The 16,738-nt window shown below is 33.7% G+C and overlaps 2 protein-coding genes across 10 annotated transcripts; one reads left to right on the top strand and one right to left on the bottom strand.

The window, feature by feature from the left end:
- Positions 1 to 2,121: 2,121 nt before the first annotated feature.
- On the top strand, positions 2,122 to 6,160 carry LOC112790973 (protein BASIC PENTACYSTEINE4). 9 transcript variants are annotated; one of them, XM_072233286.1, is made up of 4 exons: positions 2,122 to 2,274; positions 3,429 to 3,572; positions 3,675 to 4,483; positions 4,947 to 6,160. In XM_072233286.1, exons 2-4 carry the CDS (start codon positions 3,507 to 3,509, stop codon positions 4,999 to 5,001), a joined length of 930 nt encoding a protein of 309 aa, XP_072089387.1. In that variant the 5' UTR covers positions 2,122 to 2,274; positions 3,429 to 3,506; the 3' UTR covers positions 5,002 to 6,160. The 9 variants fall into 9 exon arrangements, with proteins under 9 accessions (XP_072089387.1, XP_072089386.1, XP_072089384.1 ...); XM_072233285.1 differs by having other exon boundaries at positions 3,657 to 4,483; positions 4,951 to 6,160; XM_072233283.1 differs by having other exon boundaries at positions 3,657 to 4,483.
- Positions 4,902 to 5,993, bottom strand: LOC112790974 (CASP-like protein 1F2). The gene is made up of 3 exons (XM_025833617.3): positions 5,700 to 5,993; positions 5,501 to 5,630; positions 4,902 to 5,389 (listed from the first exon to the last, which is right to left on the bottom strand). Exons 1-3 carry the CDS (start codon positions 5,963 to 5,965, stop codon positions 5,168 to 5,170), a joined length of 618 nt encoding a protein of 205 aa, XP_025689402.1. The 5' UTR covers positions 5,966 to 5,993; the 3' UTR covers positions 4,902 to 5,167.
- Positions 6,161 to 16,738: the final 10,578 nt, after the last annotated feature.

Here is a 16,738-nt window from a genome sequence, read left to right as displayed (position 1 = left end):
AATGCTGATCTCCAAATTGCTGCAGAGAGGGGGCATTGAAAGAGACAGTGGCAGATGATTTCTTCTTGGACTAGACAGCGAGGGCAAGTACCAAGAGTGCCTGAGAATTTGCTATGCAATAAGCTCATCACAGAGAATTTTTCATGTAAGCATTTCCACAGAAAATTTTTTATCTTGTGCGGCAACTTCATTTTTCATAGACTATCCCAAACTTTGTGATTTTGAAAAGATTGGGGGCATTGAAAAAGTGGTAGATGGTAGAAAGAATAAACAATTTTATAATCTGAATTTACCTCGTATGTTTCTGATTTGGACCAGATCCAACTAATTTTATCTTCCCCTTCTGCTGGTGTTATTGACAGGGTTCTCGAGCTAATAGCCGTAGTGAAAGTGGACTCTATTAGCGTTTGGTTCCGTCTTCGATCAAGAGTCATTAGATTGCTGACATAGAATAGAGAGTGGTTAGGTTGCTGCTAAAAGCCTGATAAGGGATCAAATGAATGGCACCGGGGGAGGCAACCAAGGATCTTATGTAATTCTGACTGATATTTCAGAGCCTATTCTTTATGACAAGCCCTTTTTAACCACTTTTCAGCCCTCTAAGATGCTGCACCAGTCCTAAGAAGGTACATTACCTAACTCAGCTCTCAGTATATCACTATATCTAAAGTCTCATGTTTTTCATTCATCTATCTCATTGAAAAATAATTTATGTAAAAATATTCTCAATTCAAATAAATTAACTATTGAAAATATTTAGTGTGTTTAGATGTATTTTTTTTACAAGTCGTCTTAAGTTGATAATTTTTTTTATTATATATAAATAGTTCTAATTTGATGTGTTTAAAATATTGCACATAAATAATTACAGAGATGATTGTATTTTAACTTTTGTGAATAAATCGTCTTAATCTAGAATGGTTTATATTTTTTTTCTAAATTACATTAGTCTTTGAAGATTAAGAGTGTGTATTTGATTTAACGTTTAAATTATTAAAAACATAATTTAATTGTCTGAAAAGTCTCAATTTTTACATAAATATGATTCTATATTTTAACTCTAGTTTATATTTTAATTTTTACCTTCAATAATTACAGTTGGATAAAAATAAAAATTTTTTTATTTATCAATTTTGTTCTTTATTTTTATGTGATGTATACTGTTGTCTTTATATATATATATATATATATATATATATATATATATATATATATATAGAATTTTTAATACTCATCACCCATATAAAAATTTTAATCATTTTTACTAATGCAATTTTTTATGGAACTTTTTTTTTATTATTTTTTGTTTAATTTTATATAATTTTTATTATGAATTCTTGGATTAAAATGTACTTTATTCATGGTTGTTAATTTTTTATAATATGAATTATTAATTTTATTAAAAAAATCAAATTAAATAAAAAAATACTCAAAAAGGGTACCTAAAAGAATATTAAATTTTAATACAAAAATTTAAATTTAAGTTCTTTTAAAAAATAATTATAGCAAAAAATAATAAAAAATGTGATTTTGAATAATAAAAATTCATGTATTTTTTAATAATTTTTGTTTAGACGTGATTTTAAATAAAATAATTTATTTTATTATAATTCATTTTTATATAAAAATTACTAAACATAAATTACGTTAATACTAACTTTTTTTTTTTATCAAAATAAAAAAATTTATTTAATATAAACTCCTTCTTATAAATTTTAATTCAAACACACACTAACTCACATATGGTAATATAATCATTTTAGATTATGAAATTTATATTTAAACTTAAAGTTAGGTTTACTAGAATAACTTATAATAATAATAATAATTTCATATCTTTGAATTTAATTTTGAAAAATATGTAATTTTGAGGTAATTTTAATTTATTTATGTAACATAAAAATTGCATTCAAATTATCAAATATTAAATTTAGGTAAAAATTTAAATGCAGTAATTAATAATTAAAATTTAACTAAATTTTTATTTAATAACTCTTAATTATCAATTTTACGTAAAATTGACTGTATCTAAATTTCTACCTAAATTTAAATAGTCACCAAATAAAATGGTTAAATTTAAAAAATTTATTCAGTTTTATAGATTTACTACCTAAAACCCGGAATGAAACGACATTGTTTTGGTGGTGAGAAAGTGGGAGAGAAAGTGAGCAAGGGCATTTGAAGAGGAAGGCGAAGGGGTGTGAGTGTGACGACTGACGAGTGAAACGCTGAGGCATAGACCAGAGTTCAACGACGTTGTTCTCTTCGCCTTAGGTATCTTCACCCTCTCGGTCTTTGCCATCTTTCTTCCTGCTGCCCTATAATTTAAGTTTGTTTTCTGTCTCCATTCACCCTTCTCTTTTCTTTCCCTAATCTTCATTACCAATTCGTTAAAACCTTTAACTATTTTTCTATAACCTTTTACTGTACCTTTACTCTTTCTTTTGTCTCTTTTTGACCTTTTTTTTTCCCCTCTGCTTTTCGGCATCTCCTTTTTCCTTTGATTGTCTGGTCTTGCATTGTATGCTTTGTTTTAAGCATATGCAAAATTGGGAAACTGAAAGGCTTTTCTTCTTCTTCATGTGCTCGAGGGTTGAAGGGTTTTAGTTCCAAAAAGATTAGCTTCAAGATTACTCAGCAAAATGGTTTGATCACAAAGTTGATGAAAACATTTATTTAACTTTCACAACTGTAGTTTTGTACTGTAATGAGGAGAGTTACCTTTTTTTTTTTTTTCACTTAGCTATTGCAATCTTGATCAAAATATTACATTTGGAGGTTTCTCCTGCATTTTGATTCTGTTCAAGCTTTTATTGTAATCTTTGCTTCATGAACGACTCAGTTGTTAAGAATGGGGTTCTATGTATATGCAGTAATTGTGTTTTCATGATGAGAGCTATTTGTTTCAGGCGTCTTTGGTGGGAAAATGCGCCATTTTACTTATCTGTTTTTGCTTGTTTCTTTTCCTGAGAAAGTTGTGCATCGGGTTTTGATTGTACTGTAAAGACTAAACAGGAAAGTTTTTTTTTTTTTTTTCATTTAGAGTAGAAATACTTGAGCAGTGATACATGCATATAATTCTTTCTACTTTCCATTAGCAACTTCATGCTATTTCAGTTGTTGGAGTTGTTTTATATGGAAGCCATGACACATTGCATGAATTCTTTCTCTTTACAGCGTTTTAAGAATGTCCCTTAAGTTGATGGCCGTTAACACCTGTTGTACTTTTGGCCAAAAACCAATGGTCTGTCATATTTGCATTATTGCTTTATTTGTATAGTTCTGTTGCCACTTACTGTAAAAATGCTTTGTCATTTTTGTTTTTCCCACAGTTAATAGCTTTATGCAAAAAGAAGAAATTAACTTAATGCTCATATTTCTGGCGTATTTCTTGATGTCAAACTGTTGCCTTTGTCATTTGATAACAGGATGTATTTTTCATCTGGAAATTATTGATTTACTAAACCCCTTGACTTTCACATTTGCTGCTAAATTATCTGAATGCAATGGATAGCAGCCAACATGAAAATGGTAGGCATAACGTGGACTACTACAGAGGAGCACATTCCCTGGTAAAGATAAGCATATATGTGGTATTCCTTTTTCAAGCTTGCACACACTACTGGATTTATTTGTATTAGATTTTAAATGTGTAGTGGAATATGGATTCCCAGCATCAAGTAAAGGAGCCAAATGCATTAGTCATGAATAAAAAAATAAGGTCCATTATGGCTGAAAGGCAGGCTGCCATTCTAGAACACGAACTAGAGGCTGCTATATCTGAAAAGAATGAAGCCTTGGCTGCTCGTGATTTGGCCCTTCGACAAAGGGATGAAGCACTTGCGCAAAGGGATAATGCCCTAAAGGAACGGGATAATGCCCTCACAGCACTTAAAAGTCAGAACATTTTCAAGTCAGGTGATGGAGCTCAACGTGGATCAAAGCGGATGCGCCAAACTGCATGCAGCCCAAAGGATATATCCAGAAGGGATGTCTCTCCAATGACGGCTAAAGTTTCTGAAGCTGTCAAATCTAATCAAGCTAAAAGAATGAAGGATGAAAATGTAATTAATTCTAAGGTATCAAAACCACATAGCAAGGCAAAGAAAATGGGCGAGGATTTAAATAGGCAGGCAGCTTCTGAAGGGATAAAGTTCAAATCTGAATGGGATATGCAGGATGTTGGCTTGAATTTGGTTGCATTTGATGAAACTATCATGCCTGTCCCAATATGCACCTGCACTGGAGTACCCCGGCAGTGCTACAAATGGGGGAATGGCGGATGGCAGTCTTCTTGTTGTACCACGACGTTGTCAGTGTATCCACTGCCACAGCTTCCAAACAAGCGCCACGCCCGCATTGGGGGACGAAAGATGAGTGGGAGTGTCTTTACAAGATTGCTTAGTAGGTTTGCTTCGCAAGGTCATGACTTATCTACACCATTGGATCTTAAGAACTACTGGGCTAGACACGGAACAAATCGGTACATTACTATCAAGTAGCTTGTAGGCATTCATTTGTATGGAGTTATGCTTTTCATTTTGGACCCTCTTTTGACATTTGAGATCATGCCTTGGTGAGTAAGATATGCTTGAATTTTGTGAATTCATCGAGTGAATTTGGTCAGAGGGTTGTTTCCATCTCTTATTTTTAGTTGGTTTGACCCAACTGAAAATTGGATAGTTGTAAGTTATCATGATATTTGTACATGTGACTTTCAAGCTGATAAGAAGTAGGAGTTGTGTATGTTTCTAACTCTCTTGAGTATGTGGTTATAACGTCAGTTTGGATCTTAAATCAAATCACGTGAGAAAATATAAAGTATATTATATAATGAGAAATTATGACATTGATTTTTTTAAGCAAATTCAATATCTTCTCTTCTATATGCTATTTGGATAGATTATCTTTAACTTTGGCGTGATAAATTTTATTTATTTTTGTAGCAAGATTACAAGCCAAGGTTGCAGTTTGGGTATGCAAGGTGTAATAACCACTTAGTATGGATTTTGGATTCGGAGGTGTCTCTATTATTTAATGCCTAGTTAAACAGCTACTCATGCTCCCCTTTTCTTTCCATTCCAAACAAATAACACCAAGTAGAAAACAAGTGCCTAAGAGAACAACTGTTCTACATACATTCGCTTCTTCTGTATCAATCCTTAAATTAAAGAGGATTCTCTTTGAAGTTCATTGAGGATATTACAGTAAGTATGAACAATGAAACAATTGAGACATATGAAAACACGAGCGAAATGGTGACCCTGTCACAGAATTTCCCATAATAACCGCAGATAGAACCCCAACCTGCATGGGAATTTCCATGCAGCCCCACCTCTCCTATAGCTGTTGCAGCTGCACATCCCCCAATCTCCATTGTTAACATCATCTGTCATGTTCACAACATACATATTTTCTTGCTGTTACTCACTTTGAGGAACAAAGATGAGTTGATAAGTTGGACAGAATGTTTAATTTAGAACGAAATCATGTATCATACCATGTCATTCAGGAAGAACAAGTAGCTGCATTTATTGGTGGGGCATGCGCCTCGAAGGTAGAAAACGATTGTAGCAAGTAAAGATAGGAATATAAAGAAGCATGCAACAGCATTTGCATAAACAAAGAACCTGCAAGATAGAAGAGATAGATAAGGTCCATGTGTAAAATTAGCATGATTGATGATGTGATCTTTATACCTGAAAGCAGGAGAGTAGCTATATCGAGCATCGAGTGGCGTGCCCAACATTGTGGTAGATTGGTGGCTGGTTATCATACAAAGCATTGCAATGAATGTAGTAACAATAGTCACAAGTCTGAGTGTGATCTTGGCTCCCTTCAAAAACCTTGGTGTTTTGAAAAATGGGAATGCTTCAAATTTGGCATGACATGTGAGGAGTTCATTTTCAGAGGAAACACTCATCATGTCCTTCTCCTTTTCAGCTTTGGCTTCTTCTTTGTCCATTATTCAATCTTGAGGCGAAGACATGCTGTTCTTCGGCAACAGATTGAGCATATATATATATATATTGGTGTGTGGTAGTTTAGCTTTGGAAGAGACAAATTTTACGCAAATTGAATGTATGGTAGTTAGCTTTCATAACCGATTTTCATAATGGTAATGATAGAGAGATTAAAAAAAAAAGCTCAAATTTGCCTTATTGCTACAATTAATATGGTAATGCTAGGAAAACAAAAGAAATAACCAAAACTTTTTTATTTAGCATTTATTAATAATTACAATAATTAATAAATGTTAAATAAGAAAAATTTTAGCTAATTTTGGTTATTAATTTTTTGTTACCAAATATTATTGCCTTCCTGACAGGGATCTGGTTGATACGTCACGTTTGGGTAGTTAATAGCCTTTAATTTCCTCATAGATGAGTGCATGCTGTCAAGCAATCCATTTCCCCTAATTAGTAGTGTCCTTTTGTACTTCCTAATACAGAAGATAGCATTTAAACTCCTATTAATATGAAGTTTCTTAATCTAGATTGAACCACCCCTCCCCCCTTTTTTTCTCTAACAATTAATGGATTTTTGGTGGTCGTGGACAAGGACGGATACAAGCATTAAATCCATCGCTTGACATGTACTATGTAGTTTCCTTCATTCATGTGCTCAAATATGTATACCTACATATCTTAAATCTTGGATTTCCTTTTAGCTTCTATTATATTTCCTTAGCCTATATGCATTCAGCCTTCCTTTTCAAGATAAAGTTTTATGAGTTGTCTATGATGATGGAAATGCTACCAAGATTACAAACTAGTGTAGCATTCTCATAAGGGAGGGTTTCTATAACTATTTGACATTATTTATGCCAATTTGAATAAACTGTATGTGACTCAGTTAAAAATATATTCGTTACTCTCTTCCTTCGTAATGGAAAATAATAATAAAATATACTAGGAAATAGATCGAAGCACAATCATGAATGGGTATCATGCATTCATTAGATGAGAATGAGTAACATTGTAACAAAGTGCCAAACTTCCATTATTGATGCTATATTTGAATCATATTAACATAACAATGAGTGCGATAGAGAGGCGCCTACTACTAATAAGTTTGGACTGTGTTATAAAAAGAGATGTAAATAACACTTAAGTAACAGTTTTAGAAGTTGTTAGTATGGTTTAGTTGGTTGATAAGTTAGTTAGATTCTATTTTTTATTGTCTATAAATAGCTATGTTATAGTTAGCTTAGTTTATTATGTATTTTTTATTGTAAATTTTGTAAAAACTAGATAGATTTTTTCTTTTGAGTTGGTAGTTCTAATTGTGTAAAATCTTTTAAGGAGTACCAATTGACAATCCCTAATACAACAATAAAATCTACCTATTCTATTAGTGCTGATTTTATCATTAGTATCTGAGCTTGAGAATCTTAGTACTGAATGATACAATTGAGATCAAGAAAAATGGAGACATGATTTGACACAATTGAGTCGTGTAAATCCCAGGTAATAAATAAGTAGTTACCAATAAATTAATTTTTATTTAAAGAAATTTAAAAATTAAATTTGATAAGTTAGAGTGGTAGAAATAATTAAAATATAAATTTTGACACTAATTTTAAAATTTGTGGCCCAAAAACGGACTAACGTGCCAAACCGGTTGGACTGGCCCAAATTAGACCCAAAGCCCACATATAAATATAAGAATTCAGCCTTCTCTTCCTCATCCTTTCATTTGAAGCACGCTGAACTTTAATTTGGGAGGAGCAGAACCTAATCCCAAATTTCATATCATTTTCAAACTTCTATATCTTTCAACCCGGAACTCCGATTGTCGCATCGTTTGTGGCCATGCGACTACCGCGTTGAACTCTACAAAACTCACTAAACAATTTGGTAAGTACCTTACAATCACTTGCTCAGCCACTCTCTCCTAAATTTTAAAGTTGAGATTTTAATTTTGAGAGATTATGTGATTTGACACAATCTTGTCGCGCATGGAGGAGATATTCCGATCGATGCTGGAGACGCTGCAGTAGTTCTATTTCAGAATAGATTTGTTCAAAAATTGTGTGGCTAATCGGAACGATTATCGTTCACCGGGATCGCACTAGGTTGCAGGCGCATCAGCGGGAAACCGTGACGTGTCGGAGTAATGGCAGAAGCTGGAAATTCTAATATCCCGCAGTAGTGATGCGGTAGTTTGGATTGAATGCATGGAGCAATTTTCTTGGTGTGCGTAGTGCCAGAGAAGAAATGGCTCACAATCGCCACCTTTGCGATGGAAGGAAGGGCATTCACGTGGTTCAGGTGGTGGGAGGCAACGACGTTGGTGCTTCAATGGTGATTGTTCTGTGTGGCACTGCTACGACATTTTCAACTGTAATGGCTACAAAGACCGTATCAGATGTTGCTGAAGCTAAAATAGACGAACTCGGTTCAGGACTACGTCGACCAGTTTGTGCTTAACGCTTGACCTCTCCGCGTAATCGCATCAGAATTGATAATAGACCTATTATTGAACGGGCTGAAATTGGAAGTCAATGAGGAATGTAAATTGTTTCCATATCAGTTAGTGGATGAGTTAATGGAGTTGGCACTAAAGGTAGAAAATCGCAATGCTGCCTTGCGAGGAGTATTAAAACACAGTAAACGACTGGCTTCCAACTTCGTCATGGCCAATTTCCCTACCATCAAAGCTGTGCACCCTACTACAGCACCCAATTCTGCACCAAACATGGGCACGGAGTCGACGACGGATCCCTTGCGATGGCACAGATTCAGACATCTCAATAATAAGGAGTATAGGGCGAACCACGTTGGGGGAATGCTTCCTCTATGATGAACTATACACTGCAGATCACGTTTGCAAGAATAAGGAGTTGAAGCTTTTGATCATGGAGCCCAACTTTGAAGCTGATTGGTTACAACATAAGGCGGTTCTAGAAGCAGGGAAGCAAGAGCAATTGGAACTCAAATTCGTGAGTTTGAGTGTACATCACAAGTCAATTAAGGCTTGGGTAGAGATAAATGGCCATTGTGTCCTCATTATCATAGATTGTGGAGCTTCAGACAACTTCGCGACACCAGAGATCATCACCGAGTTGGGTTTACGGATTGATAACACCCCTAAGTTCTAGGTTAGGATAGTGGACGACAACAATAAGGGTGGGGGGGGACAAGAAACATGTTTAGGTGTAACTCTCCAATTTAAGGAATTGGATATCAAGGAAGACTTCCTTATTTTCTCAACTGATGAAACGGAGTTTGTGTTAGGCTGGCATGGCTAGATAAGTTAGGAGATGTCATCACAAGCTTCAACAAATCACACATTTGATTTTGGAATGAGATAACATGTTTACTTTATAGGGGCACTCAGAGTTGAGCTATGCAGGCATATACCTTCAATCTACAGTTTTATCCATTTAAAAAAGGGAGAAGGATTTATGGTCTAGTTGTGCTCCATGACTTTGCAGGCTGCCACTGTACTACAGGTGCTAGAGGTGATATAATCGGTGTTAGCTTTTAATGTTAAGATGTTTCAGACCTTATTGGGGCTACTACCGCACCATCACCATGATCATGCCATTACATTGAAGAAAGGAGTTTCAATCCCAAATATAAGACCCTACTGCTACCCGCACCCTCAGAAATCGGTGATTGAACAAATGGTGAGAGAGAAGCTAGCCTTAGGGATAATTAAGCCAAGCTCTAGCCCTTATGCTAGCCCAATATTGTTGGTGAAGCAAAAGGGCAACAACTGGAGATTTTGCATCAATTATAGGGCGTTAAATGGTGTTATAGTACCAGATAAATTTCGTATCTCCATCATTGATAAGCTACTCGATGAATTGGTGGGAGCTACAGTTTTCTCTAAGATTGATTTGAAATCCGGGTACCACCAGATCCAGATGAGGGATCAAGACATTCACAAGACTACTTTCCGCACTCATGAGGGTCATTACAAGTTTCTAGTCATGCGCTTTGGCTTGACCAATGCCCCTAGCTCTTTCCAAGCCTTGATGAATCACATTCTTAAGCTTCTATTGTGAAAATTCATCTTGGTCTTTTTCGATGACATCCTTATCTATAGCTATGATATGGTGAGCCATGTCCTTCACCTCCAATAAATTTTTCAGATCTTATTGGAGAACTAGCTGGTATTGAATGATAAGAAATGCACATTTGCAGTAAGCTCAATGAAATACTTGGGTCATATTGTATCGGCACAAGGGATTTCAGCTGATCCTAACAAAACCACAGCGATGTTAGAGTGGTTGGTGTCTATGGACCAATAGGCTTTACGGGGATTCCTGAGCCTTACTAGATATTATAGGCGTTTTGTGCAAGGATATGTGGTTATGACCAAGTTGCTAACAGAATTGACAGAGATAAATGCATTTGAATGGAATGACAAGGCCCAAGAAACTTTAGAGAGATTGAAGAAGCTGATGATATACTTACCGACTCTAGTAGTTTCAGATTTCAATCAAGACTTCATGTTGGAAACTGACGCATTAAGTGAGGGGTTGGGTGTGGTATTGTCTTAGCAAGGTATACCAATAACATTCCTAAGCCAAGAACTATCTCCAAGGACCCGGCAAAAATCTGCGTATGAGTGGGAGTTGATGGCCATTGTCTTTACTGTCTAAAAGTGGCATCATTACTTGTTAGGTCGCCATTTTATTGTCCTCACAGATCAGCAGAGTCTGAAATTCTTCACGGACCAGCAATTCATGGACCCTGCTTATTTGAAATGGACTACTAAATTGTTGGGCTTGGATTTCAAGATCAGGTACTAGCCGGGCCTTGAGAATAAGGCGACAGATGCGTTGTCATGGCAAATGATGGCAAGGGCAATCTTAGTAGTGTATATGAACATTTCGAAAACGATGGATGAAGAGGTAGTTCAAGACCAAGAGATGCAAATTTTTGTAATTGTAACACCCTAAATTTTTATACTAAAACGACATTTTTTGAAATCTTGTTTTTCAGTGACTAGTTTTAGCTTGACGAGCCGGTTTCAATTCTCGAGATAAAATAAATAATAATATGATATTGTTATTACATTTTTATTTTATTTTATATTCTATAATCAAAATAGATTTTAGATAATAATATTATTATCGAGTTCGATATTTGCCGATACAAGTAAATACCAGTACTTTTCGATGGATTTAGCTTCACTAATGTTTTACATGAATTTTATATTCTTTTGATCACTAAGTTACTAATGTCATTTATATTAGTAACTCATATATATTTACCTCTATATGTATTATTACTTGTGTTTTAATACATTTAGCTTTCATGATTATCTATTTAAGATATTTATAACTTGACCCGCTGTCTCAACAGCCTAGAACCTTAACACGTGGCCCCTCTAGTGACACTTGTCCTTTTAATTAACCACATCATCACCATCATCAACATCTAATCTCATTTCTCTTCTCCTTCACCGAACCTGAACCTTGAGGAAAGAAAAAGAAAGAATTTCATGGAAGCCATGAAACTTCAGAGCTTGATTTTTTGAGTTCCGTAACTCCCATAAAAAATAAAATCGATTAAAGTATTTGTCTTTTCTTCCTTTTCACAATGGTATCGGTTTTTCTAGAGGGAAGTTAGGCGTGGAGTGGTTGTCCTCTCATGCATGGTTCGGTCAAGATGAGCTCTGAGATGGATCGGAGTAGCCAAATTTTGACGTTTTCTTCTTCGATTTCTCATTCAAAAAACTTCCTTGGTGTTTTGATTTGGTGGCTGTTATAGAAAATTAGGGTTTGATAATCTTTGTGATTAATAAATATATTAATGTTGTATGATTGTTGGGCTGTGAATTTGTGCTTGAATTTGAGTGTTATTATGTTTGAATTACGTTGAAAATTGATGAAATATTCGGTTCCATGGACTGCTAGAAAACCGAACTGAACAACCATGTTTAACGATTAATGTAATATGGAATCATGGTGGAAATGATGTGATTTGGTAGTTGGAAATTGATCTTAAATATTGAAAAAAATCGGTTATCGAAAAGATTAAAAAATTAATTAAAAATCAAGCTAAGTAAAATTTAATGAATTTTTTATGAGTTTGTTTTGGTTTCTTGAAGAACATTAAACCCTCATGTTTTAATTATTCTGTGGCTAAATTATTATTAAGAAAGAATTTTGGGGCTGAAAGTTAATTAAAAAAATTTTTGGGTCAAAATTAATTTTTAAAAGTTTTGAGTAACTAAATATTATTAATTAAATTTTTAACTTCGAAATATTATAATATATTATTATTATTTTTATTTAAATAATTATCTTAATAATAATTATAAGTTTGTTTTGGTTTCTTGAAGAACATTAAACCCTCATGTTTTAATTATTCTGTGGCTAAATTATTATTAAGAAAGAGTTTTGAAGCTGAAAGTTAATTAAAAAAATTTATGGGTCAAAATGAATTTTTAAAAGTTTTGAGTAACTAAATATTATTAATTAAATTTTTAACTTTAAAATATTATAATATATTATTATTATTTTTATTTAAATAATTATCTTAATAATAAAAGATATGATATAACTACAAGTGATGAGCAGACAAAATTTTTTAAAAGATTTAGGAAGACAATTTTAAACATAGAATTTCATAATCTTTTTCATAAAATACCTAAGGAAAGGTATGAAGAGATTACTATAATTGATTCAGATATTAAATATGATTAATTAAAGAAAGAATAATTGTCTTGTAAAAATAGAAAACAGAAAATTGATGGTTAGATAAAGAGAAAGACATAGAAAATGGTAAAAGAGAATTAAAAGATTAAAGATTGGCCTGTCAAGTACTAGGGTTCTGTCCCACTTGCTCAGTGCACAAAGTATTAAATGTTTAAAGGCAGAGAAAATCTACGAATTGATAATAATTTATTATAGGGTTAATCCACAAACTGTTGAATCATTAAATGCGGGTAAAATCCACAAACTGTTGTGTTGGTCTTGGGGATGCCCACTAATTGAGGATTGCAGTTTTTCCTTGTGCGTATAATATGGCGTCGAGTTTTGCGTTGATTGCCAGTGGTCCCAACTGATGCTACTTTTAACCACAAACACGTATGCACGAAGGACACAATGGAAAATCATATATGAGACTAGTTCTTAGGTAATGTCAGGTTATAGGGTGTAAACCGACACATGAGCTCATAGCCTGCATAGGACAAATATGCATCATACTTCTTTGTACATATTCCTTTGTTATATGTTTCTGTGATTCATGTGTATGTGTTTCTTGATTAATTATTTTCATGTACCTTTGGTTGTTAAAGTTTGTATGTATCCTGTGGTTGTTGCTGTTGGCTAAGTATAACATAAAATGAATCTAACTAACTACCCTAACCTTACTAAGAACTTTCCAGTTCTTACCCTTCTTTTTCACCATTTTAGTTACAGGTACGAAGACTTATTGTGAAGCTGCAGATGCGTGGAGGAGTTTGTTTGCGAGTAGAGTATTTGTTAGAATTTACTTATTTTCCCTCACTTGGTTAGTTGAAGTTTTATTCAAAGGGGTAGGCTTGTGATCTCTGACAAATCTTAAGTTATTGAACTCTAATTCCTTGGTAATTCAACATCTCTTGACTTAATCAATTACTAATTCTTTGATCAATTGCTCATGAGAAGAGATGAAGTTCATTTTCTGATTCTTAAACCACACAACTCTTAAGATCTGAATTTAGTTGATTCAATGTCACAAACCAAATCTAAATTCAAAATCAGAATAATTAAGAAAGAGGATCTTTAAGCTTAATTCCTATGATTCAATTTTTCAATTGATCATGAAATTCAACCCAGATTCAAACCATCTTCCAATGAATTTGAATCATTCAAATGAAGAACGAAGATTCTTTCTTAGAAACAATAATGCATAGATCAAATATAGTGAATCAAAGAAATCATTCCATTAGAAATTAATAGAGCTCTTCCCCCCAATGAAAAAAATTTAGTAACTCATGTCTTAGAGAAATTACAAGAATGAAAAGTAATGTAAATGGGAAAAAACGGTAAAAACCCCTTCTCAGTTCTCTCTTCTTCCTTATATACTTCCTTTCCAAGTTGCCTTCAGATTTAAATTCTAATTTCTATCAAATTCAGGTCGAATTCATGTTGGGTTCAAGTCCAATTCAACCTAAATTCAACCCATGGATTTTAGCAAGTTAATTCATCTCCTAACTTCACCAAATTAGTTGATTACTCAAGCCTTTTAAAAGTTGGAGTTGATCTTGTGAAATTTGCCATTGAGAACCCTCAATGTAGCCGTGGGATGCCAAGTTAATTGCCACTCTATTTTGACCCAAAACACTCTCTATCCACTTTGTCGTGGCATGCTAAAATAGAGTCGCGGAATGCCAAGCTTTCTTTCATTATTTTGGCCCAAAAATATTCTTTGCATGCTTTGCCGTGGTACGCCAAGCAATAGTCGTAGGATGCCAAAGTATTTTTATTCCTAAATGGTCCAAAAAATTAAATATGACAGTACCAGTCGTTGTACGCTAAAGAGCTAGCGTGGGACGCAAAACGGGATTCATACGTACTCATGAGGGATGCGTACGCACGATCTTGCTAATGGCACTGGTTGTGTGTACGCATGAGGGATGCGTATGCACAACATTGGAAATATGCTACCAACATATGTATACTTGAAAAATTTGTACACATGACCTCCTTGATCTACCATAATTGCATGTACGCATGATAAATGCGTATACATGTTTTTCCCTTTTTGTCATATTTGCGTGTATGCATACTAAATATGTACGCATGATTGCCATTGGATGCCAATTTCTTCCCGTTGAACGGCAATTGATTCACGCTTCAAATTTGGTAACTTTGAGCCTAAAAGAGTGTCCTTTAAAACGTTGCCTTAAATTCAAAGTGTATCTTTGGCTTGAAAGTATATTCTTAGCTCCTTTTTTTTCTCTTGGATCTCATTTTGCTTGGTTTATCTTCGAAATCTCCTAAAACATATTATTCAAAGCATTAACATACTTTCTATTAATCTAAAAATTTATTGCTCATAAAAACAAAAACTATTAACTATTTAAATGAAATTCTAAAGAAAAACAACTAATGATACAAATGCATCAGCTTGTATTTATTGTTCATTTGAATAACTATAATGTATTACTAGTAACTATAATGTATAAAAAATTCACGAACTGTTGTGTGTTGATTTTGAGGATGCCCACTAATTGAGGATCACAGTTTTCTTTGTGCGTATATTATGGCGTCGAGTTTTACGTTGATTGCCTATGGTCCTGAACTTATGGTACTCTTAACCACAAACACGTATGCACGAAAGACTCAATGAAAAATCATATCTGAGACTAGTTCTTAGGTAATGTCGGGTTGCAGAGTGTAAACCGACATATGGGCTCATGGCCTACATAGGACAGACATGCATCATACTTGTTAGCGCATATTTCTTTGTTATATGTTTCTGTGATTCGTGTGTATGTGTTTCCTGATTAATTGTTTTTATGTACCTTTGGTTGTTAAAGTTTGTATGTATCCTGTGGTTGTTGCTGTTGGCTAAGTATAACATAAAATGAACCTAACTATCTATCCCAATCTTTCTAAGAACTCTTTAGTTCTTACCCCTTCTTTCCCACCCTTTCAGTTACAGGTACGAAGACTTATTGTAATGTTACAGATGCGTGAAGGAGTTTGTTTTCGAATTGAGTATTTATTAGAATTTATTTATTTCCCTTCGCTTGGTTAGTTGAAGTTTTATTTAGAGGTATAGACTTGTATTTATTGTTTATTTGAATAACTATAATGTATTATTAGTAATTATGTAATTATTTTTTATTGGAAGTGTTTGTTGAACAATTTTTAATAAATAAAAACAAAATTTATTAGTTTTTTTCTAAAATTGAAAATGTATCAACATCGTAAAGGTTCAATATTAAATAAATAATAAAAAAATAAGTCAATAATATTTTACTTTTAGTACGATCATATCGTGCTAAAAATTGGATCTTACTGTAATCACTTTGTAGCAGGGTTAGGATGACTAATCGGGATTTTCCCCACATAAAGGTAGGATGTTTTATCAAGGGATGCAATTTGTCTCAAGAAGATTCCATAAAGTAAAGAAAACTAACGAAACTTAGTTGGAACCTTGAAAGGACTATAAAACATTAGGAAAACATTATCATCATCATCATCATTAGGAAAAGGAAATCCTATCAAGTGTAAATTTCAATTTAAAGAAGCAAATTCTACATGATGGCCATACCATATAATGACTTATGTACTATAAGGTAGCGTTTGTTTTCAGGTACTGAGACAGAGACTGAGAGACTGAGATTTAATATTGTATTTGTTAGTTCAGAGACTGGTACTAAAATTTTTGTCTGTCTCCAAAATTTCAGTATTTCAGTACTTCCAAAAAGTAAGGACACAGGGGACTGAAATTTTTAGAGATGGAAACTGAAACTTTAATAACATTTTATACCTTAAATACTTTCATTTCAATTAATTAATTTCAATTTTACCCTTTGTGCAAATTAAATTAGAGTTTCATTCTTGTTTCAATTCCTGTCTCCCATTTTGCACCAAACAGAATACTGAGATTTGTTTCAATCCTTGTCTCTCAGTCTCAGTCTTTTTGTCTTTGTCTCTCCACCAAACGCTACCTAAAACGCTACCTAAAAGACATGTGTCAACAATAATACTCAAATTTATTCAAAAAATAGCCACACCCCTCAAGAAAGAGTCAGAGAGAGAACAGCGGTGTTATGA

This window comes from Arachis hypogaea, chromosome 3 (genome assembly GCF_003086295.3).
Source record: "Arachis hypogaea cultivar Tifrunner chromosome 3, arahy.Tifrunner.gnm2.J5K5, whole genome shotgun sequence".
Lineage (NCBI taxonomy): Eukaryota > Viridiplantae > Streptophyta > Magnoliopsida > Fabales > Fabaceae > Arachis > Arachis hypogaea.
Note: the sequence above shows the minus strand (reverse complement) of the source record. Positions and strands in the feature narration are given on the sequence as shown.